The 26605-nt window shown below is 38.6% G+C and overlaps 1 protein-coding gene across 1 annotated transcript in view; it reads left to right on the top strand.

Moving 5' to 3' along the window:
* Positions 1 to 4803: 4803 nt before the first annotated feature.
* ANKDD1A (ankyrin repeat and death domain containing 1A) overlaps positions 4804 to 26605 on the top strand; it is an 86885-nt gene continuing 65083 nt past the window's right edge. Inside the window, exons 1-3 of the mRNA XM_053717586.1 lie at positions 4804 to 4918; positions 22286 to 22389; positions 24124 to 24222. Of these exons, the coding sequence (XP_053573561.1) occupies positions 4885 to 4918; positions 22286 to 22389; positions 24124 to 24222 (237 nt within the window). The 5' untranslated portion in view covers positions 4804 to 4884. The remainder of the gene's footprint in view (positions 4919 to 22285; positions 22390 to 24123; positions 24223 to 26605) is intronic.

The following is a 26605-nucleotide window of genomic DNA, read 5'->3' as shown; positions in this document are numbered from 1 at the left end:
TTGACACAGGAGCTGATATCACTGTAATGTCTTTTGCTGAATTTATGAAACTGCCTAGACAGCCCCAGCTGGCGAAGGTTACTACAGATGTTCATAGTCCTGGTGGCCGCATTGATTGTGTGGGGAAATTTCTTGCCAGCTGTGAGTACAAACAAAAAAAGTTCACCATGTGGGTGCATGTGATCCGAGGTCAGTGTGTTAACAGTTTATTGAGCAGAAAAGCAGCCTGTGACTTGGGCCTCGTGGCCAGAGTGAATGAGATCTCTGAAGATATGTTTGGCGAGTTGGGCCTACTGAGCTGCAAACCTGTCCGTATAGCACTTAAAAGTGACGCAGTCCCGTACAGTATTTCTACTCCTCGTAGAATTCCGTTCCCGCTCATGCCTCAAGTGGAGAAAGAGCTCATGCGCATGAAGTCTATGGGGGTTATTGAAGAGGTTGTTGAAGCAACTGATTGGTGTGCCCCCATTGTTCCTGTTGCAAAGAAAAACGGAAAGGTGCGCATCTGTGTGGACCTGAAAAGGTTGAATGAGGCAGTGAAGAGGGAGAGATTTGTGCTGCCGACATTGGAAGATATAGCCCCGAAGTTGGCTGGGGCGAAGTTCTTTTCCACATTAGACGCTTCTAGCGGCTTTTGGCAGATCCCCCTGGATCCAAAGTGCCGCAAACTGACTACCTTCATCACTCCGGTAGGTCGGTTCTGCTTCTGCAGACTTCCCTTTGGGATATCCTCCGCTCCTGAGATCTTTCAGAGGGAAATGAGTTCTCTCCTGAGTGGCCACGTGGGCACAGCAGTCGTCATGGACGACATTCTAGTGTATGGGTCTACAGTGGAAGAGCATGATCAGCGTTTGAGTTGTGTGCTGCAGGCTATCAAAGAGTCTGGGCTGAAGCTGAATAAAGAAAAATGTCATTTTAGGAAAACTGAATTATGCTACTTTGGGCATATCATCAACGGGGATGGCATCAAGCCGGACCCCGAGAAAATTCGGGCTATCGAACAGATGAAAAGCCCTTCGGATGTACATGAGCTGAGACAGATATTGGGCCTTGTAAATTACGTGGGCAAGTTTCTTCCAGATTTATCTACAGTTTTGCACCCTATCACAGAGTTGCTTAAGAAAGATGTTGCCTGGGTCTGGGGACCCTCACAAGAAAAAGCGTTCCTGCATGCTAAGTCCCTGCTGGGGTCTGCCCCAGTGCTGGGGTTCTACGACCCTTCAAAAAAGACTGTGGTTAGTGCTGATGCAAGCAGTTATGGGTTGGGGGCTGCACTCCTGCAGCTGAATGACAACAAACTACAGCCCATCGCCTACTGTTCCCGCACACTGACGGCTGCGGAGTCAAAATACGCTCAAATTGAGAAAGAGTGCCTGGCTGCAGTTTGGGCCTGTGAACGCTTTCAGCGTTATCTAGTGGGTTTGGAGAAATTTAGTCTGGAAACTGACCACAAACCGCTAGTCCCTCTTATCAATTCTTATGACATCGACAAAACACCCTTGAGATGCCAGAGACTTTTAATGAGACTACTCAGGTTCAATGTTCAGGCAGTGCATGTGCCGGGGAAGCAGCTGGTTGTGGCAGATACACTGTCCAGGCTCCCGCTGGCTGCTGCTGAAGAATCCTCCACAGAATCGGATGTAAAAGTGTATGTTGATTCAGTTCTGGCCTCTAAGTCCATTTCTTCAAGGAAACTGGAAGAGATAAAGAAAGAGACATATTTGGACACAGATCTGCAAGAAGTTATAAGGTACATAAGAGATGGCTGGCCCGAGAGCCGGGCAGCCTGGATGTCTTTAAATGCTTACCAGCCAGAGAGGTCGCAGCTCACGGAGCTGGAGGGGTTGGTGCTGTTCCAAGACCGTATTGTAATTCCTGTCAGCATGAGGAAGGAGATGTTAAACAGGATTCACGATGGCCACTTAGGCATTACAAAGTGCAGAGAAAGAGCAGCTACAGCTGTGTGGTGGCCTGGGATCAGCTCCGACATTGCAAATCACGTGTCTAAATGTGCCTTTTGCCGGGAACGCCGGCCTACTCAGAGAAGGGAGCCCTTAATGTCTACTCCGCTGCCTGCGGGGCCGTGGCAGAAAATAGCTGCTGATTTGTGCGAACTGCACGGGAAAAAGTTTCTTGTTGTTATCGACTACTATTCCAGGTATTTGGAAATAGCACCCCTGAATGATATCACAAGTCAGGCCGTTATCATTCGCCTGAAGAGCTTGTTCGCCCGCTGGGGCATTCCAATGGAGCTGGTGAGTGATAATGGCATGCAGTTCGCTTCTACAGAGTTCAGTGCTTTCAGCAGGGAATATGATTTTGTACATTCCACGTCAAGTCCACATTATCCGCAGGCCAACGGAATGGCTGAAAGGGCAGTTCAAACAACAAAATTCATTCTAAAGCAATCTGAACCGTACCTAGCCCTCTTGTCATACAGGGCGACGCCCATTCAAGCCACCGGGTTTAGCCCGGCACAGCTGATGCTAGGACGCCAGATTCGCACCACTTTACCCTCAGTGGGTGTCTTCAAGCCGCCTGGCCCTGTTCCTCGGGACGAAGTCCTTAGGAGGGATGAAGAGGCCAAAAAGGGTTATCGTTTCTTCTACGACAGGAGACATTCTGTCAGGCCTTTACAGGAACTGAAAGCGGGCCAAAGTGTCAGAATTAAACTGGATGATGAGAAGAAATGGAAGACGCCTGCTACGGTAGTGGGCCGCTCTCCAGAACCAAGGTCTTACACAGTCCTTACAGAGGGAGGGACGGTTACACGCCGTAACCGAAGACATCTTCAGCCTGTACCTGAGAGTCTGGAACCGGATACCTCAATACCACCGCCGGTGGGATCCCCTGTTCTAAGAGAGGTGCCTTCCCCTCAGCAAGATCATAGCGGGGATATATCTTTGCCTCCAGCAGACTCTTGTTCACCATCTTCTGTATCAGAGGACAGTTCATGCAAAGTTACATCAAGCGGAAGAGTGGTGAGGCTTCCGGCCCGATACAGGGACTGACTTTAGCTAGAACAGTGACCGGAAGTATGGGCAGAATAATCCCATGGTCACTGTGGACTAGGGTAGTCTACCCCGATGTCCAAGTCAGGATGTAATTTATTTGTTCATGTTTTCTAATCTATCTGTTTTTATAATGTTCTAAAACAAAATGTTGTTGTATACCCTGTTGGTGTACCTTGTTAGTTAATATATGTGAATGTATGCTTTGTCTTTGAAAAAGGGGAAGATGTGATGATAGCAGGATGTGATGTCACTAGCATGTGGGCGGGGCTTAGGTCCGGTGTCTGTGTCGCAGTTAGTTTAGTACAATCAACCTGTCTGGATGTGTATTGTTATGCTCTGTAATAAAATAGAGTTGTACCATCATTGCTGTGTCCTGCATATGTCCTGCATCTCATGACACATGTATATGACAAAAGGGCTTCTATTCAATACCGAAATGCTACCATGTGTTTTCCAATTTTGGCTGGAATGTCCCTTTAAAAAAAGCTCAGCACAAACACAACAATGTATTGGTGGCAATGGAAAGTGCATACTGGCAAAGTTTTGGGGCTGTTGTTGGGCAACCACATGCTCTTTTCTTTTTTATGTTAACCAGAGGGGCAGAAAGCTCTGCCATTAATATAAAAAAAATACTATTTACATTTTTTTGCTTGAAAAATATTAGTTAAAGGGACATGAAACTCAAAATTAAACTTTCATAATCAGAGAGAGGAAGCAATTTGTGTTATGAAATTGACTTTGTTCTGTTGGCTTCTGTTACTGGAGAGCACAGCTTGATCGGCCCATGCACATGTCTGCAGCACTTTATGGCATCAGTTTTGCAACAATTTATTTTACATTGTAAATTTTGGCTTTGGTTTACAGACAAATTTAAGATAAGGAAGCAACTGTGTGTACACAAAGTGATAACATAATGAAATATAATTTTACCTGCAAGCTCAACACATTATATTAGGCTGTGGTTTCAAAGCACAAAACCAGCTATTTCATATACACAAATTAACCTGAAAATGCAATTTCTCATACATTATATGCTCTGCAGCTGGTTTAACAAGTCATTGGAAATACATTAAGGGAAAAACAATTTTACAGTATACTCTCCCTTTAAGGAAACACTACTGATAGTGTGCCAGACAAGTGTACTTTCTTGGGCATACCTAGGTATGCTCTTCAACAAAGAATACCAAGAGAATAATTACAATTTGATAAAGCATATTGGAAAGCCTTTTTTTTTTTAAATGGCTTGCTCTATCTATCTCAATCATTAAAGTTTAACTTTGAGTTTCGTGTCCCTTCAAAGGTTTGTTTTTTTAAAGCTTTATTTATTTTGTCAGCCCTATAGTCTGTAAATTGAACGAATATTATGTGTTTGATAGTTGGATACTGTTCCATATGAAATTATTATTTAAGTTACCATTGTGAGTACTGTACAATCAACTGCAGTTATGTGCTGGAATCCAAATCTTCAGTGAGATATATAATAGGCACACAGCCAGTTTTAGTCAATTACATTAAGACAACTGGAATAACAACTGTGAGAATCAGCGGAATCATAAAGAACAACTCCTCATAAGACATCAGGTGACCACATTCCTATTTATTGCATTTTATTTTATTTCTTTAGAGGCAAACTAATATGAGGTTTTAACTCCTTGTGTGTCAAACATAGCTGTTGGCACTAGTTCCAGTAAATAGACATACTGGTATTACTAGTAACTAATGGATGGATTGATCCCAGCCCTCCCCGTGATGTCACACACCGGCTCCTGCGCACTGACACTCGCCCCTCCCTCCACAGGGCGACTCTGCCCTAACCTAGTCTAGCAAGGGATACCTGAGATGATGAACTTGCCCTGAGTCGGGCTCCGGGATGGAAACCGTACAGCTGTGCGAGGACGAGATCTGTGAGTAATACACCTGGGGCTGTATCTGCTTGTAACCTGGGTCTGACTCTGTATTTGGGTTCCTGTTACACCGGGTGTTATTTAGAGCTTGTACCGTGCGCTCTATTACTGAGCAGTCCTATGTAATAGATAATAGCTCTGTGCTGTACATTTCACTACAGGCTGTAATGGGCACAATCTGCGCGTTCTGCTCTGTGTTGTGCTCCAGGTTCCGCTCTCTACACCACGAGCTGTAATCAGTTGTTGTATGCGGAGCTGTTAGAGTTTGTGGTGTTCTGCTCTTTTCCCTATACCAGGGAGGGATTCTGTTGTTATTTGTGATACATCGTTGATGAAATTGCGTTATTTTCTAGCTTCACCTTGTGAGCAGTTCACAGCTATTGAATGCCTTAAGGCAGGCACTGAAACCACTCGATTGCCAGCATTTACTATGCAATAATATACTACTCCCCCACTGTGCATTCTTTATACACATAAACATGTTCCCGCAGCTCTTTTGATTGTCAGACACAATGAGAGGAAGGAAAGTCTGGAATTTAGTGCTCAGTGACACAGCGTCCCTGCCAACATCAGTGTGACAGTAATTGTCAGCTTGTCACACCCTGTGATGTTTTATGGCCCTTGTGATGGACATAAAAACGTCTTCAGAAAGCCGTTAATGAGGCAGCTTCTGTTTTCATATAGACAGTTTCCAAAGATACCCATCTGTGTTAATCCAGCATGCAATCTAACTAATGTCATGTAAGCAAATAACAGGATCACAAGCCCTCATCATTACAGGGCAGACCACTTGTACTGCAGGCTGACACTAAATCAAATCTGTATAGTGTAACTTGGCAGCTTCAATGACACTGGGGTATAAATATTACAGGAACATCTAAGGTTGTGATATATATCTGTATCTTCTATATTCCTTCTGGTGGCAGCTTTAGTTGTCCTTAATTTGCAAGGTTATAGTTTTTTATGTCCAGTCAACAGTGCTCTAAAAACATGGAAAAAAAAAGAGACAAGATATTAAAATAATACATATATAATCTCTCTCTCTTTTTTCTCTTTTACTCTTTCTTTTTTTCTTCTTTTTTCTCTTCTCTTTCTTTCTCTTGCCAACAGATTCCGCAGCGCTGTCCATGGGTACAAAGATACATTTACAGTACAATACAATATAAAAGACACCAGACAAAGTTTAACAAACAAATACAGGTGGAATTGAGGGCTCTGTTCCCTTGGGAATTTACAATCTAGATGGGTAGGAGGGTGAGAAACAGTAGGTGGGGACTGGAAAGGTGGGAATGATGTTAGTGTGGAGTTAGATGAGGGCATCTATTCAAGTCAAGAATACTTTGTTAGCATGATGTTATTACATGTGTTGCCAAAGTAATATGTTACAATAAAACGGATCATTAGCAATTAATAAAGTAGGAGTATAGTGGGTAAATATAACAGTTCATTTAATCTGATTGGGGGTTCTGGTCATGTGACAGTCTGCTACATATTTTGCTACTATCCTTGTAGCTTTGTTTTTTTCTCCTAAGAGTACACATAGTTTTTCTTGTTCAGACATCTGTTATTTCTTTCATTATTTTTGGGAACTATTTATCCCTTAAGAGTTTGTATCTTGTACAGTACACAAGGAAGTGTGCTTCAGTCTCTATGTCCCCACTGTCACACTGTGCACATTGTCTGGCTGCCCTGGGTCTCCATTTTGTCTGATATCTGCCAGTCTCTATTTCCTGCTGGTGGTCAGAGATTCTGTATATAGTGAGTATCTGTCTGTGCTTTGGATTGGTGATATATGTGAGATACTCAGCTAGCTTGTACTCTATTTGTAGAGACCTGTAACACTCCAGCTTGTTCTGTTGTCCTATCTGTTCCTCCCAGTGCACCTCTCCTTCAGAGCTGTTTGTAAGGTGTTTGGTGACACTCTCTCGCGGGCTGTGCTTTCACTGATGTGGTTTTGCAGGTCTGTTATATATTCTCTAAATGCTTTTGATGCTGGGTCACAGAGTGCTTGGTGGTAAAGTGTATTTGTGTCACTATTTGTGAGGTGACACCAGAATTTGTACACCCTTTTTTGCATTGGTAGCAGCAATGGGAATCTTCCCAGCTCTGCTCTGCACCCATTGTTAGGGGCACTTTTGTGTACCTGCAGTGCATATTTACAGAATTGGAGATGTGCAATTTCTGTGAGAGTTTTGTCCCATTCTCAGTAGTTCTGGGTCAGTGTTGGGCCCCAGACCTCACATACAGCAGGATTGGTACATTGGTGCTTTTCAAATACCTTAAGTAACAGTTCTGTAGGAGGGTTTAGACTGGCTAGCGGCTTCTTGATTGCATGGAAGGCTCTAAGGGCATTTTCTTGTTTTGATGGCCAGTTTAACGCTTCCTGATGCACTCAGCGTAAGCCCAAGATAGGTATAATTTAATGAGTACTCTACCTCTTTAGAGAACAATAGGAATTTGAGTTTTTGCTGGAGATTTTTGGGCTTTTTCTGGAAAATCATGACTTTTTAGTTTTTTTCTATATTCACTTCCATTGCCCATGACTTACAGTATGTCTGCAGTATGTCTAGTTTTTCTTGCAAACCCACTGCTGTGGGGGACAGGGTGAGCAGGTCATCTGCATATAAGAGACAATGGATTTCCTTCCCATTCAGGGATATACCTGGTGCTATTAGGCAAGTGGAATACATTTGTTACTGATTTGGAGATAGGCTTCCCTGAACAAAAAGGTCTTTAGGAAGCGTTTAAAGGAGAAAAGGTTAGGGGAAAGTCTGACAACTGGAGTATGTGCATTCCAGATGGTTGGTGCTGCACGAGAGAAGTCCTGTAGTCTAGCATGCGAGGAGGTGATGGTAGAAGATGCAAGGAGCAGGTCATTGTTGGATCTTAGGGGGCGGGCTGGAGTATATTTGTTGATGAGTGAAGACAGGTAGGGGGGGGGCTGCGTTGGTAAGGGCTTTGTAGGTCAGGGTGAGAATTTTGAATTTAATTCTGCTGTGAATGGGGAGCCTGTGAAGGGACAGTTCCTCCAACAGTGCCCCCCTGCAGACTTGATATTTACCCTTATGGTCAAAGGTTTTTTTGTCTCTGGATTTAATATATACTGTCTAGAACCACACAAGATTCTAGGTTTATGCCAATTCTAAGTAAGCAAGATTACATATTGAAAAGACCACGTTTTTCAAATCTGTCTAACATACAGGAGACCAATGTAGTTGCATAAATAAGTCTTTCACACTGAATAAATATTACTGTCATCAGCATTAAACCGCTATTTTGGTTGAAAAGTTGTGTCTGCAGGTCCCAATCATCAATGAACCTTAATGTCAGGAGTTTAGTATCTATTGAGGAAAATATATTGGAATGTATATTTTGCAACAGTGTTGGCAATATCAAGAATTTATCTACAGGGACAAAATTAAATCCACCAAAATTATTAATTACATATTGTAGAAAAACAATGCAGTGTACATATATTTTTCTTACGTTTCCTCTAATTTACTTAGGATTTGTGTGTGTGTGTATATGTATATATGTGTGTGTGTATGTATAAATAAATAAAAAAAATATATATATATATATATATACACACATACATAAAGAGAAGTGTGTGTGTATGTATATGTGTGTATATATATATATATATATATATATATATATATATATATATATATATATATATATATATATATATATATATATATATATATATATAGCTGCAACAACTAATTGGTAAGTTTGATCATAAAAATAGTTGTCAACAAATCTCATTATCGATTAGTTGGTCAGTTGCACAGAACCAGCTGCTTTAATCTGATGATCTACTGCAACTAAGATTGTGCAAAAAAAATAGAATTTATTTTTTTAATCTTTTTTCTATCAGATTAGTCGGACAATAATCATCCGATTAATCTGATAGAAGAAAAAAAAAAAAAATGTTTGCACAATACCATGTGCAGGAGTTCATCAGATTGAAGCAGCTGGTGCTGTGCAATTAACCAACTAATCGCTGACCACCTACTTGATAATGAGATTCTTTGACAAATATTTTTATGATAAATCTTACCGATTAGTTGTTGCAGCCCTATATATATATATATATATATATATATATATATATATATATATATATATATATATATATATATTCGTAGAAAAAAGGCACTCACTGGTTCAGTTAAGACTTAGCTTTTAATAAATATTTAAATTAAAAATGCATAACGTTTCGGAGGCATTCCACCTCCTTTTTCAAATGCATGATACAGACATTTTGGAAAGTACAAAAAGCAGTACTGTTTTTTGTACATTCCAAAATGTCTGTATCATGCATTTGAAAAAGGAGGTGGAATGCCTCCGAAACGTTATGCATTTTTAATTTAAATATTTATTAAAAGCTAAGTCTTAACTGAACCAGTGAGTACCTTTTTTCTACGAATGCATATTGGATTATTTCTTGAAGTGCACCCTGGAGGCTGCTATATCTTTTATATGGAGTGCCTTTCTAAATGACTTTAACTTGTGTGTGTATATGTATGTGTGTGTATATGTATATATATATGTATACATACATACATACATACATACATACATACATACATACAGGTAGCCCTCAGTTTACGCCGGGGTTAGGTTCCAGAAGGAATGGTTGTAAATTGAAACCGTTGTAAATTGAAACCCAGTTTATAATGTAAGTCAATGGGAAGTGAGGGAGATCGGTTCCAGGCCCCTCTCAAAATTGTAACACCTAATACATTATTTTTAAAGCTTTGAAATGAAGACTTTAAATCCTAAACAGCATTACAAACCTAATAAAATAAGCACACAACACAAAATATATAATTAAACTAAGTTAAATGAACACAAACATTTACTAAACAGAATTATAAACCTAATACAATAATCACACAACACAGACTTCACTTGCATTTTTCTGCAAACAGTTCTTTCTATGTATTCCAAATTGGACTGATTTATAGACTGGAAGATCTTGTTCCTTTGAAATCTGCTTGATAGCTCAGGTCTGGTTAAACTGATTCATTTCAGCTTGCTTGGCTTTGCTGCAACACAAGTGGACAGCTCCACCTACTGGCTATTTTAAAAAAATGCACTGCTTCTCAATGCTTTTCAATAGCAGTCACATGACTGGAAAAAAAAGGTTGTTATTCTGAAACGGTGTAAATTGAACCGTTGTAAAACGAGGGCCACCTGTATAAAATATATATATATATATATATATACACCAGCAAAAGAAGGGAGTCACTCACAGGGTCTTGCGGTAGCAAATGGTGTCTTTATTGACGTTTTGGGGTTACTCCCGTTTTCACGCGACCAACACGTCACTGTGTTACCATGGCAACCGGATGCCATGGTAACACAGTGACGTGTTGGTCGCGTGATGCGGTGTCACTTCCGGTTGTGGCCGCAATCTACCGACGGGTGTTTGGTGATTAGTAGGGGTATATAGGGGTTAAGTATTTGTTGTTGTATATGCCTATTTTGAAAACGGGGGTAACCCTGAAACGTCAATAAAGACACGATTTGCTACCGATAGACCCTGTGAGTGACTCCCTTCTTTTGCTGGTTTGTATGTACCTTGGAGTGCACCCGGGGCACCACGGGCCGGTTTGGGCCTTGATCTTTACCAGGAGTGCTTCTACCATCTTTCTTTGACATATATATATATATATATATATATATATATATATATATATCTATCTATCTGAGGAAGGGGATACTCTGTCTCCGAAACGTCACAGTAAAGTGTGTTTTTTAAAAGAAGACCAGCGAGTGCAAGTTTTTGTTACTTTTATTTATTGTTTACTAGCACCCTGGCATATATTAATGTACACATACACACACTGAATCACTTTACTATTCTTTTTAAGCTTTACAGCAGACTAGGGAACAATAAAACATACTGCCCATCATTATAAAGCCCATTAAATGAATACTTGTCTGCTAACTTGAAACAGATATTACTTTTTATCACCATAGTGCTATTGGTTGCTTCTTTACCTGGTAAACCAAACACTGCTTGTTCTCAATTTCTGTGTCAATTGTCATATCCTTTAATTTAGGATTCAATTAAAGGTATAGTAAACACCAAAAATGTTTGTTTAAAAAGATAGAGAATCCCTTTATTTACCATTCCCCAGTTTTGCATAACCAACACTGTTATAGAAATATACTTTTTACCTCTGTAATTACCTTGTATCTAAGCTTCTGCTGACTACCTCCTTATCTCAGATCTTTTGACAGACTTGCATTTCAGGCAATTAGTGCTGACTCCTAATTAACTTCACGTGGATGAACACAATGTTGTCTATATGAAACACATGAACTAACACCCTCAAGCTGTGAAAAACTGTCAGATGCATTCAAATTAGAGGCGGCATTCAAGGGCTTAGAAATTGGCATATAAGCCTACCTAGTATTAGCCTTCAACTAAGAGTAACAAGAGAACAAAGCAAATTTGATGATAAAAGTAAATTAGCTTTTGGTGTAATGGAAAACTGTTAAAGATGTTCACACCAAGTGGTATAATTTCCGTGTGATTTCATACAACAGTAATCAATGTACAGGAGAGACCGTAGAACCCTGTACCATAATATTTCTTACACTATATTAAAATGAGCACTGATATATAGTGGGATCTAGTATGAAGTAAGCCTATAGATCAGTGCTTTCCAAACTGTGTGTCGGCAGCAGTGTGTAGGTGTGTCCCTGCTTCAGCACAAATTTTTTTTAAATTTAATTTTTTTTTAATTTTTTTTTTTGGTTTCTGACTTTCCGCTTGCCTGTTATGCATATCACATGGTTGACACATGATTGATACCTAGTGGGTAACAGATCATCTTAACCAATTGGTGCAGCTCAGTGGGAACTGAAACTATTCTCATTGGCGGCTTTGGTGGCACATTGGTTCCTGACTGCACGTGTAGTCTCCTTAATTGGCTCGTGACTGCATGTGTAGTCAGTGAGTGGAACAGCAGTGTGTTTGCAGCGTGGGCAGTCAGACTCGCAGAGCTCTGAGGGGGGCAGCTTAAACGCTGCGCTGAAGTCAGAGGGTTTTTTTTGCAGCTAGCTCCCAGTAGTGCATTGCTGCTTGGAAGTGGAAGCTTAAAAATGCTTGATGATGAAATGCGAGTGTCTTTATCTAATATTCCACCAAATATTCAGAAACTGTGTTTATTCCATCAACCTCATAAATCCCATTAAAATAGTAAGTAGCTATAGGTGTTATTAAACTTTTTTTTTAATTCTTCCACATACATACTGTTACTTGTAAATACATATTATTATTATTATTATTATTATTATTATTATATAATTTATGTATGTGTCCGTATATTTTAAAACAAGTTAGTTTAACCTCCTTTTTGCTAGTACAACTGAATTAATTACTGTGTCGCGAAATTATGTAGGTCTAAAAAGTGTGTCACCAACATGAAAAGTTTGGAAAGCTCTGCTAGATAGACATTAGATTATATGTATCAATCTAACAATCTATAGGCGCAAGTAGGTGTGTTTATAAATGCAGTCAAGCTTGTCGTACAACAAGGTTGTGTCCCAATCCAAGTTGTGAGGGTTTCAGGGTAACAGTGCAGTGTTTTGTTTGTTTGTTTGTTTTACATAGGTTTTCTACATCCACCATTATGTCTAGATCTATTTCTGTGGTGTAATTATTTTGTGCTTAACTTATCTATGGTTAATGTAAACTGTGATGACTTCCATCCATGGCACAGTGTAACTGTTCGTACACCATCACAAATATCCATTTTAAAGGATCTTGGCATTATGAAGAAAACCCATAAAGGCTGCAGAAGTGTACAAACAAAGATGAAATTAAAGGGACACTGAACCCAAATGTTTTATTTTGTGGTTCAGATAGAGCATGCAATTTTAAGCAACTTTCTAATTTACTCCTATTATTAAATGTTCTTCATTCTCTTGGTATCTTTATTTGAAATGGAAGAATGTAAGTGTAGATGTTGGCCTGGGTTGTTCTTGCTGATTGGTGGATAAATTCACACACCAATAAAAAAAGTGCTGTCCAGAGTCTGATCAAAAAAAAAAAAAAGCTTAGATGCCTTCTTTTTCAAATAAAGATAGCAAGAGAACGAAGAAAAATTAAGAATAGGAGTAAATTTAGAAAGTTGCTTAAAATTGTATGCTTTATCTGAATCATGAAAGAAAAAAATGGGGTTCAGTGTCCCTTTAAGCAAATGTCTTACACCACAGACTACAACAACACATATTGGAAAATAGACATTTAGATAAAGTTCCAAATTAAAAAGTGAACATTTTAACTTTTAGCCAAACCCCAATCAAACTAATTACAAAGAACAAACAGTCTCACCCCCTGGATTATTGCATTAAGAATGTATTCCGTAGTGCAAGCTCTATAAGAAATAAAACTGCCATTATCTATGACCTTATTAAAACAGCAGACCTATAATGCATTACAGATACCTGAGTTAATGGAGATATAATCCACTGCCCAAGGCAGAGCAGAAAAGGGGGTTGTGTATCAATCTGTTTTAAAACAAGCTTTAACCTCAGGCCCTTTTCAGTTGGGCAACTAACATCATTTGAATGTGTGGCATGGTGCTTAAAATTCTCCTGATCTATCACCCACCAGGAGATGTAAAATTAATTCTTTCATGAATTTCTAGAACTGCTATCTGCATTCGTTTTAGGACACCACAGATGACTTTTACTGGGGAATTTCAATGCATGGATGTATAAGATTTCACAGTTTTTGGACATGACTTACTTTCCATGATGCATTTACTGGGTTTTACCCAAGATGTCCCTTCTGCTACCCACAAGAGCAGTCACACACTACTAGACCCTGTATTTACCACTGAATTAAAAGTCTCAAACCTAATAATAAACTAGGCATGTGGTCTGACCACCATTATAATAACTTCTCTATAACTAGTCACTCAAATACCCCTGCTCCTGTAGAGATGACAAGTTTTTGACCACTAAAGAGTGTAACCACACAGTTACACATGTCTAAGCTTAATCTTAGATACATGTTAACCAACAGTGATATCATCAACTCTCTGGTTGGTAGAAAACTACAGTATGAATGTGAAGAATTCCCTGGACTTTATTGCCCCAATACGCACTCTATCCCTTACCATCATAAAACTCCTGGTTTGACAGTACCAACAGAGAGATGAAAAAGACAGGGCATGCTCTTCAACAGAGATGGAGGAAGTCCCAGACAGTGGAGACTAAACTTAAACTGGTAGAGCACACAAATACCAAGAATCAATCATACAGAAAAAGTCAGGTTTTTTCTCTCAAAATAGCAAAAAATAGACCAGCTTTTTTTTTTTTTGCACAGTTGAAAAACTGTGCAATCCAACATGCATAAATATTATCTCATCCTTCAGTCATCTAAAATGTAAGGAGTTTGCTGTCTTCTATTCCAACACAGTGTCAGTTATGCGTTATAACTTACCATCATCAACTAACACTCTCACATGACTTAGAAGACCCTAAAACAATTCCTCATCATACTGGACAAGCTTTGATCACATTGATGAAAACAACATCATGCAAATAATAAAAAAGCTGCATACCACAACTTGCAACCTGTATCCTAGCCTAACACGCCTTCTAACTGGATGTTTGGACGTCATTGCACAAGTCTTCACCAAAGTTACTCAGTACTCTCGGCAGACAGTGGCCTTTCCAACATTATTAAAACAAGCAGTTCTCCAACCTCTCCTGAAAAGCCCTCTCTAGATCCCAATTGCACTGAGGATTACAGGCCTATCTAAAACCTTTCTTTTCTTATGGAAAGTCATTGAGAAAGTTGTTCCAACTAGAAGCATGACTGTCAACAAACCATATCTGACTTATTCCAGTCAGGTTTCAGGATAAGACATAGTACTGAAACTACAGTGGTATGGTACTAAATTATCTCTTGATGGCAAAAGACAGATGTGAGTGTTCGATAATAATCCTCCTTGACGTCTTTGCTGCATTTTACTAAATCGCTTGCAGAATGTCTGTTAGCTGAATGGTACAGTCCTAAGATGGTTCAAATAATTTCTGTCTGACAGAACCTAAGGAGTGTCATCTGGAATATACACCTCTGCACCTTGGTGTGTGGGGTCCCAAAGGGTTTAATCTTATCTACCATGTTGTTTGCAGTATACATGCTTCCATTGGGAGATAACATAAGGCAGCATGGCCTTAGCTACCACTGTTATGCAGATGACATGCAAATATAGATCTCATTCAAGCCAAACTCGAATGTTGCAGTAGAAACAGTGAATACATGTATTACTGATCTCTTTGAATGGATGAATAACCTGTTGTTTGATCAAAACCCAAACAAAACAGAAGTACTTGTGATGGATAGAAATATGATAACTAATCTGCAACAAGATCAACAAATTGGTCTAGAATGTGGAGGATCAAAACTAAAAACCTCAAATCTAGTAAGAATGTTAAAGGGATACTAAACCCAATTTTTTTTCTTTCATGATTCAGATATAGCATGCAATTTTAAGCAACTTTCTCATTTATTCCTATTATCAAATTTTCTTCATTCTCTTGCTATCTTTATTTGAAAAGCAAGAATGTAAGCTTAGGAGCCGGCCCATTTTTGGTTCAGCACCTGGGTTGTGCTTGCTGATTATTGGCTACATGTAGCCATCAATCAGCAAGCGCTATCCAGGGTTCTGAACCAAAAATGGGCTGGCTCCTTAGCTTAGATTCCTGCTTTTTCAAATAAAGATAGCAAGAGAATGAAGACAAATTGATAGCTAGACTCAATTAGAAAGTTGCTTAAAATTGCATGCTCTATCTGAATCATAAAAGAAAAAATTGGGGTTTATTATCGCTTTAATTCTTGACTATGAACTTTCCCTAAAACCTCATATACCAGCCACAGTACAAGCCTCATTCTTTCATTGAAAGAATATAGCCATGATCAAGCACCTGGTTCCTACAAAATATCTTTCCACAATCATCCATACTTTTGGGACATCACATTTGGACTACTGCAATGGTCTTTATTATGGTCTCCCAGAAAAACCACTCAGTCTCCTTCAGTTGGTACAAATTGTTGCATCAAGGCTGCTAACTGGCCAGTCAAAATGTTGCCATGTGACACCCATCCTCAACTCCCTGCACTGGCTGCCAATAAAATGGAGCATACTATTCAAAATAGGCCTACTACACTACAGCTCTGAATGATCAGGGACCAAGTTAATTAGAAGAATTACTTGTGCCCTAAGTTTCAACTTGCACAGAAGCTAAATGTGCCAATAATTCACAGAAAATGTGATTTGCAAGCTTTTAGCCATTCTGCCCCATCTCTATGGAACACTCTGCCCAGCACAGTGAAATAAGACACTTCTCTGGACATTTGTAAACAGAGACTCAAAAACCTACCTGTTTATACAATCTGTTCAGGAATAAAAACTGTAAATGCACCTTGTGTAAAGTGAGTCCATCCTGGCGAAAAGCGATGTATAAGTTGCTTATTATTATTCTAACCAGGACTTTTATAAGGTGGGTGGGACAGCAGAGCAGTGCTCTAAAATTGTGATTACCCCCAAGATGGGGGACAACTGGGAACTCTGATTTTTGCCTTCTGTCCTTGAAAAGAATAGGCCATTGTTCACATAGAAGTATTATATGCATTTTTCATTTAAAGTAAAGCTACTGTGTCCAAATTTGCACCTAAGAGCAGCATTGGCATTTTGTGTTCCACTAGTAGGACTGCAGAGCAAATGTTAGAGATTCTTATAAAAACACACAGACATATATACACTGTATTTAAAAATTGTTCACATTTTTGCTATAATATTTTGGTAAGAGAAGTAACTAAAAGCATGAGTAGCAAACTGACTTTATTTTTCACTGAATGGTTAACAGTATATGATCTACATTAGAACAAAATCCTACACAGAAATATGTTTGTGTTTTTAGCAGGCGGAAAAAGTAGTTAACCAGATAATTCCCTGCATGCACACGTTTAGCTGCATTCACATTTTTCATTGTTATCATGAGCTTAATTTCACATCTAATATTTCCTTGTTTGACCTGAATGTGTTTTTTTTTTTTTCCCTTTGTGCTTTTTTTTTTTTTTTGATTTACCAAGGGTTGGGTTGTAAGAAGTCTGTAAGAACTATACATTGTATGAATGGTATGCAACATTAGATCATATGAGATATCTTATGAGAAAACAGCATTATGTAGTGTCGCAATATTTCCATGTCTGTAAATGCCCAATTTACAGATTGCACATTTCCAGTGTGGTAAGTATTACTACTGCACTGATTATCAGCCAGAGGGGTTTGGGCATACAAAGGTTATCTGCTACCAGCACCACACAGTATCTGGAATTGCTCCTTTAAGGGCCAATATAGTAGAAAAATGACATGCTTTAATTGGTTAAATCATGTATTTTAGTTCTAGCAACCCTGCAACTCTTAGTTTAACTTCACTAAAGGGATTAAACACACAGTTAAAAGTAAGTTTCGTCAGCAGAAACTGCCGGTGAGCTATTCAGTAGTTGCAGTTGCACAGCAGGATTGCTAGAATTAAAATGACGAATTAGAACATATATATTTTTCTACTATAATGGCACTTTAAACCAATCATTTTTAGTAACTCTTATGTAATATTGCTTATATATTTCTTATTCAACAGTATTACACCAATAGTATGGAATGGATGTCTCTCATGGATAGGGTGACCATATTCCTGCTTTAAAAAGGGACACATATGAAAAATACATAAGTCAGGGTTCTTATACAAAACGTTTCTTTAAACTGCCCTGAAAACAACCCTAACATATGTATTTTTCATGTGTCCCTTTTTAAAGCGGCAATATGGTCACCCTAATCATGAAGGTGTTTTCTTATCTTAGGTCAGTTATAAAAAGGTCACTAGATTCTGCAGACAATTACTGTGTGGAATATAACGGCATTAAAGTGATGGTAAAGTTTCCGAATCGTATAATCAGATCCAGAATGGAAGTAATATTATTAAAAAAAATATAATTTTCAGCTGCTGTAATACGTTATAAAAAATTGCTTTAGTCTCCAGTTGATTAACATGTTGCAATTGAGATGGTGCTTTAATGTAACTGCCTAACATTGCATTTGATTTCAAAATGGCCTGCAGAAACATTTTTACTTAAAATCTCATCACAAAAAGTAAAAAAATGTTCTGCTACTGGGGATATGTAGCGGGGTTAGCATTGAGAAGTCTGCAGTGTGCATTTCCAGCCCTGAGAGAGAGAATTTTGGAGGTAAACTACTTTCCATGAAGTGCTCTCAATTTCTGAAGATCTGGAAACAGTTTAATTATTTAGTAAAATGATTTCTTAGCTCATTGGCTCCTTGACTTTTCTATCCGTTAATAAAGTGGTTAATGTATGCTGTAATACTTGAATGAATGGATCAGTTTGTGGTGTGGAAAACAGGTTGAAATGTGCCCTGGCTATGTTTAGTGCAGGTTTCAGATCAGATAACTTGGGTCCTGTGCGTACAGAGTCAGCTTGTCAGCTCTGATTTTTCTTTCTGGAAAAGGAAAACCAGAATCTGCAAAGCATGGAGCCAAAGAGGATAGAATGTGGGTCATAGCAATGGTTGAGTAATTGCTCTGACTAAGGTAATTGTTTTGTTTTAGTAACCCTTACTGAGGGCATCATATCTGATGTTTAAGACGTCTAGTATACATCCGTTATATACAGTATTCACATACAATATCTGTAGATCTGAAATCACACATGGCAATGCAATTCCAGTAATACATTATATATATACCCCTTTATCTTATTAATTACAATTATTACTCTATCATCTGAAATTTAAAGTAATAGTGAACAAAGGAAGGCCCTATATATTAAAGGAAAAATAAACTACAGTAATAAGCAGTTCTGACAAGTGTATCTTGCACCCCGCTGCAAAAGTGTGATATGTGGCGGGGCTTAAAAAAAAAATCATAAGACCAAAGCAATATAAATAAAATTATTAATAAAGCCATATTTTAATACTCTTAGGCAGCAAATCAAACACAAGCTCAAACCACTGGTATAGCTATGTGAGCTTTGTATTTAATTAGCCTTTGCAAAGACAGTGCTAAATATTTTTATCTTAATTGGACATTTAATAATAGATTCTTTTAAAACTGCTCTCTGCATTCTCCATTTAATATTCTAGATTCTGGCCTTTAAAGTCAGCAAAAATGCACAGTAACACAAGCTATACATATACATGTACACACACTCAAATACACAGAAACACACACTACATAGCATACACTTATACATGCAGATACACACACACACACTACATAGCATACACTTATACATGCAGATACACATACACACACACACACTCATTACATAGCTTACACTTATACATGCAGATACACAGGCACTACATAGCATACACTTATACATGCAGATACACACACACACACTACATAGCATACACTTATACATGCAGACACACAAACACTGCATAGCATACACTTATACATGCAGATACACAGGCACTACATAGCATACACTTATACATGCAGATACACACACACACTACATAGCATACACTTATACATGCAGATACACAGGCACTACATAGCATACACTTATACATGCAGATACACACACACACACTACATAGCATACACTTATACATGCAGATACACACACACACACACACACACACACACTACATAGCATACACTTATACATGCAGATACACACACACTACATAGCATACACTTATACATGCAGATACACAGGCACTACATAGCATACACTTATACATGCAGATACACACACACTACATAGCATACACTTCACATGCAGATACACAGGCACTACATAGCATACACTTATACATGCAGATACACACACACACACTACATAGCATACACTTATACATGCAGATACACACACACTACATAGCATACACTTATACATGCAGATACACAGGCACTACATAGCATACACTTATACATGCAGATACACAGGCACTACATAGCATACACTTATACATGCAGATACACATACACACACACACACACACACTCATTACATAGCTTACACTTATACATGCAGATACACACGCACACACACACAAACACTACATAGTATACACTTATACATGCAGATACACACACGCACACACTACATATCTTACACTTATACATGCAGATACACACGCACACACTACACAGCATACACTTATACATGCAGATACACACACACACTACATAGCATACACTTATACATGCAGATACACACACACACAACACAGCATACACTTATACATGCAGATACACACAAACACACTACACAGCATACACTTATACATGCAGATACACACACACACACACACTACACAGCATACAATTATACATGCAGATACACACACACACACACTACACAGCATACAATTATGCATGCAGATACACACACACACTACACAGCATACACTTATACATGCAGATACACGCACACTACATAGCATACACTTATACATACAGATACACACACACACACACACTACACAGCATACAATTATGCATGCAGATACACACACACACACTACACAGCATACACTTATACATGCAGATACACGCACACTACATAGCATACACTTATACATACAGATACACAAACACTACATCATATATGGGTATCTGTAATTCATTGTATGTGGTCCTGGGGTTGGCAAGCACATTAGCTGGCAGTCCGAGGCTGCCACTTTTCGTTACCCTGGTGTTAGCACTGCTCATCGTATAAAACTGAAGGCATGCTAGTATTATCACCAGGGGTTAGACATCATCACTACCAAAGGTTAGAGATCACCATTACTTGAGGTCAGAGGGTATACAGTCTTCTTACTCCTGCTTAACCCACACGCCATTCCTTTTCCACAGGGAATCTAACAGGTATCTAACCCTGGGAGAGAAAAACCAGTTGCTTCTAAGGGCTAGATTTATCAAAGGCTAGGCGAACTCTGTATGTTCTTCGCCTGTAACTGCGCCCCATTTTGCCTCCGGAGAGGCGCACATGTGCTCCTAAATTTATAAAAAAAAAATAGACGTACCTTTGCGCAGGCGAGTTGGGGCGTAATAAAGATAAATTGCGCCTGTCGGAAAAAGCATTTACTCCTTATTTACTCCCTATTTATCATAGTACATCCCTATAAATATTTGCGCCACCATGTTTTGATTATTAAAAAAACTTTTTTAGGTAACTATTTAAGCTAATATTTATATTACACAATGTTTCTGTGCTGTTTGTGCCATATGTTGACACAAAAATAAATATATCAATATATCGATATATACATATAAAACTTTTAGTACCATATGCACCTGTGGAAGCGCAAATTACTGGGAATAACAGTATCGTCTTTGCGCTGAACTTTTGAAAAATTTGTTAAAAGAGTAAAGTATTGCATTACAAGATGTAAAAAACATGTATTATAATGGTGTTCGACTCAGTCTGTATGGCGAAATATACAACATGCAATTACAGCCGAAATTATCGGCGCAAAGCAATGATGAATAAGCAACTGGGCGTATTTGTAGGTCGGGCTGTTAAATTACGCCTATTACTAATGTATATTGGTGCACTCGGGAGCGAGCCTGTGCGCCTAGGCGAATGCAAGTGGAGTGCGAAGAAGTTTCTTTCAGATTTGCGCAATTATAGGCGCAGAGTGCTTTGATAAATATGAGGATCTGTTTGTATGCGTTATTTTGGACGATATTAGAGGAGTATGGCTTTGATAAATCTAGCCCTAAATATGGGCCCAATATAATTTTTTTTTTTTTTAAATGCATGGCAAGCAAACTGGGACAGCGGGACAGACCCCTAAAATCAGACTGTCCCGCAAAAATCGGGACAGTTGGGGGGGTAGCTGAATCCAAACCCATTGAGCAAGCTCCAAGTTCTGTTGTACCAGCAGTTCTGCCGTATTGTTGTATAACCCAGTCCTTACACAGTGAATGCTGACTACTCTGTGTGGTGTGTAATATTTTTGTGTCATTTCTCCTATTGAGCTTTGCACCCAGGCTTGTGAGATATCAGCACATGTAAGCTCACATTATTTTATGTTATGTCATTCTGTTTTGTCAATAAAGCAAATAAATCACAGTTGCAGACATTTTAAAAGTACTCTGAGTGTCCTAAAATCTAACAGAAAACTACTGCTTTGGGTTATGATTTTAGTTATTTTCCATAAAAGAGATATAAAGCTATGGTATGCAATAAATAAACTCTCTTAAGAGTGACACCATCTAATACTCATCCCTTAATAATCATTCTGTTCTCTTATTTACCTTTTTTTTTCTTTCTTTTCTTTATTTCAGTACTTCCATCGGAAATAGAATTTCACAATGCAGCAAAAACAAACAACTTAGAGAAGATGCTGTACCTGATCAACAGAGGTGTGGATGTCAGGGCCAAGAACAGTGTAGGTACAGTATCCCTTATAGGTCGTAATGTCAATGAGTGGTTGTTAAAAGGTTCTTGCATACGTAAGTTGTGTTATACCTCCTGTTCTCACTAAGGCCCGATGCTAGAAAGTGCTGCGAGGTGGCAGTATATTCAAAAGGGATCCAACGCAATGTCGAGAATGCCAGGGAAATATTTAAAAGTGCCATTATTACTGTTTAAATGCAGCATCACTGAGGGGAATTTTACTATACATCGCAATGGGTGGCAATGCTGGCGAAATATTCCAAGCAGCATCGGCACCGATTTTGGTGATGTAAATGATCCCTTTTAAATATATTGCACCGAGCCTATTAAATATACCTATGTACCCCTAAATCGCCATAACCCACCTCCTCAAACTAACGCTACATTACTTAACCGCTATACCACCTATACCCCACCGCAATAAACTTAATATAACTAACCTATTAACCCCCTATACCGCCAATAACCATCCACAATAAACGTCCTAACCTATTAACCCCTATCCCGCCAATAGCACACCGCAATAAACTTCCTAACCTTTTAACCCCTATACCGCCAATAGCTCACTGCAATAAACGTCCTAACCTATTAACCCCTATATCGCCAATAGCCCACTGCAATAAACTTCCTAACCTATTAACCCCTTTATCGCCATAACTCACACCGCAAACACCCCCTAACTTATTGACCCCAAAACTGCCACAACCGCCCAATGCAAATACCCCCTAACCTATTAACCCCTAAACCACAACAACCCACCAAGACCCCTAACCTAACACCCCCTAAGTTACACAAAATAACAAACAATAAAATTACACGAAATATAAAAAACAAAGCACTTTAAAAATAAAAAAAATTCCAGTTATGCTTATCCTAAAACTAAAGTCCGCATAAAAAAAAATATATTGCACCGAGCCTATTAAATATACCTATGTACCCCTAAATCGCCTTAACCCACCTCCTCAAACTAACGCTACACTACTTAAACGCTATACCACCTATACCCCACCGCAATAAACTTCCTAACCTATTAACCCCTTATTCCGCAAATAACCAACCGTAATAAACGTCCTAACCTATTAACCCCTATACCGCCAATAGCCCACCGCAATAAACTTCCTAACCTATTAACCCCTTATGCCGCAAATAACCAACCGCAATAAACGTCCTAACCTATTAACCCCTATACCGCCAATAGCCCACCGCAATAAACATCCTAACCTATTAACCCCTATACTGCCAATAGCCCACTGCAATAAACTTCCTAACCTATTAACCCCTATATCGCCATAACCCACACCGCAAACACCCTCCTAACTGCCACAACTGCCCAATGCAAACCCCCCTAACCTATTAACCCCTAACCTAACACCCCCTAAGTTACACAAAATAACAAACAATAAAATTACACAAAATATAAAAAACAAAGCACTTTAAAAATAAAAAAATACCAGTTATGCTTATCCTAAAACTAAAGTCCGCATAAAAAAAAACCCATCCCAAAATAAAATACCCTATACTAACTCTAAAAGATACTATAGCAATAGCCATAAAGTGACTTAGATCTTTTTCTTAAAAAAAAAAAAAATACAACCCCATTCTACAATAAAAGTAACCCCAACCCCAAAAATAAGCCTATCTAAAAAAAAACTACTCGGCTTTCTTTCCCCAAGGTAGATCAGACACTGGATCATGTTGTCTTTTTGTCGTCTCACTTCTGTTTCAGGCAGACAGGACAGCTCTTCACTGGGCAGCTGGAGCTGGGCACGAGCAGGCCGTCAAGCTGCTTTTGGAACATGATGTGTGTGTGGATGAGGAAGATAATGTATGTATCTGACCTTTTTATCCCAGATAAACCCTAAGCTGCCTCCATGCACAGACATGTAGTCATAATTTATTTGTAGGGCACTCAATTGCTGATGTGAAAGGTGGATGTATCCTCAGAAAACGTATTTGGCTAGGCATTTTAAAGTATCTTAAGATATACCCAATAAAATATGTTTATAATATACAATATAATCTAAAAACTGTGAAAAACAGCTCCTGGCTGTCAGTAATGTCTCTGGCATTGACCTTCTTTAGCTTGTTAAGACATTATTTAACAAGTGTTTTAAATTTGCTTCATTTTCATGGTATCCTTTTTTCTGAAGTGTAAACCACATAGGCTCAGGAGAGTGCATTCTATGGCAGCTGTGTTTGTGGCAATGTTATACATTTTTGCAAATGCTGCTGCCATAAATTGCTAAAGGCAGATGCATACCTAGGTTTACGCTCAACAAAGGATACCAAAAGAACAAAGCAAACTAGATATTAGATTATTTAAAAAAAAAAAATTTTTTTAATTGCATGCTAAACCATGAAAGTTTAATCTTGATTTTACTGTCCCTTTAACATTTAATATTCTATATTAATTTTTGGTGAACACAAATATCCAGTCCCTTTGTATATTATTTTACAGCTTACCTTTGAGTAGTGGATTATTTGGATTATTATTTGCAATAATTATGTTGTCTCCCAGGTTCATCTCACTATGAATCATGTTTACTTTGTTAAGGACATAATTTAAATGATTGATCTTAAAGGGATCGTAAAATCAAACTTAAAGGGACAGGAAACCCCCAAATTTATTTCATGATTTGGATAGAACATACAATTTTAAACAACTTTCCAATTTACTTCCATTTTCAAATTTGCTTCATTCTCTTGTTATCCTTTGCTGAAGGAAAATCATTGCACTACTTGCAGCAAACTGAACACATCTAGTTATCCAATCACAAGAGACAAATATGTGCAAGCACCAATCAGCAGCTAGCTCCCACTAGTGTAGGATATGTGCGTATTCTTTTTCAACAAAGGATATCTAGGGAACAAAGCTCATTTGAAAATAGAAGTGAATTTAAATGTGTCTTAAAATTGCAGGCTTTCTCTGAATCATTAAATGAAGAATAAACAAAGACAGTTTATCCCTGTGCAAGTCATATGTTCAGCGATGCAATATTCATTGCTCAATCCAGATATTAACATTAGGTGGAGTACAAACACTCTGCAACTCGCTCCCAAACTTTATGGGTAAGATCGCAATGCGGTTAGATACACTCACAGTTCGTAGTGATGTCTGTGCTCGGTCCTGGGGGATAAAAACCTTTTCCTTTTTTATGTTCGGGATTCCCGTCCGTTGTTTCCCCTCTTCAAGTCACCTGGCGTCCTCGAACTTAGAGTGTTTGTTAGCCGCGTGTGCAAACACGCCTTCTTTCCCAGTGGTTGAGCAATCTAGCAGCCACCATGGACGTCATCCTGGGTTTCTCAAATACACTGGCTACGTGAGCATAGAGAATAGAACAAAAGAGAGAAGTCCTTGGGTCTTTGCTTGAATAAAAAACAATTCTTTATTGCAGTAAATCCTTAAAAACAATGGCAATCCTTAACAGAAACATAAAAGCTTCCTTCCCAGAGCATAGTTGTCACTTAGGCTGACGCGTTTCGGCTGTGTGAGCTGTAATTTACTTTGCTCTCTTGGTATCCTTTGTTGAAAAGCTAACCTAGGTAGGCTTAGAAGCAACAATATACTGCTGGGAGTTTGCTTGTGAATGGTTGATGCACATATGTCTCTTGTCATTGGCTCACCGATGTGCTCAGCTAACTCCTAGTAGTGCTTGGCTGCTAATTGTACAAGGGATACCAAGAGAATGAAGCAAATTTGATAATAGAAATAAACCGGTAAGTTGTGTAAAACTGCATGCTCGCTCTGAATCATGTCCCTTTAATACCGTCACAAGAGGTTATGCTTAGCAGATGGACCTAGAAGACCCAAATGAGTGATTATATATCTGTTTGTTGTGGAAGTTACATAACTGTATATTATATATTTTCAAATATTACATTTAGCGTCATCTTGTCTAAAAAATCCCCATACAAATGTATATTCTGCTTATCTTGCATTGACATAAAGAAGCAAATCTCTTTGTGAGACTGAAAAACTAAATCAATGACTGCAGATGTGCTTCAGTAATTGCAGGATTCAGATGGAGCAAGTCATTTTAAGACACTTTTAAATTCACTTCTATTTCAAATTTACTTTGTTCTCTTGGCATTGTTTGTTTAAAAAAGAATATGTACATATTCGTTACTACTGGGAGCTAGCTGGCTACACTCATTTGTATATATGCATTGGCTGACTAGATTTGTTCAGCTAGCTCCCAGTAGTGCAC

Source organism: Bombina bombina, chromosome 6, assembly GCF_027579735.1.
Source record: "Bombina bombina isolate aBomBom1 chromosome 6, aBomBom1.pri, whole genome shotgun sequence".
Taxonomy (NCBI): domain Eukaryota; kingdom Metazoa; phylum Chordata; class Amphibia; order Anura; family Bombinatoridae; genus Bombina; species Bombina bombina.
Note: the sequence above shows the minus strand (reverse complement) of the source record. Positions and strands in the feature narration are given on the sequence as shown.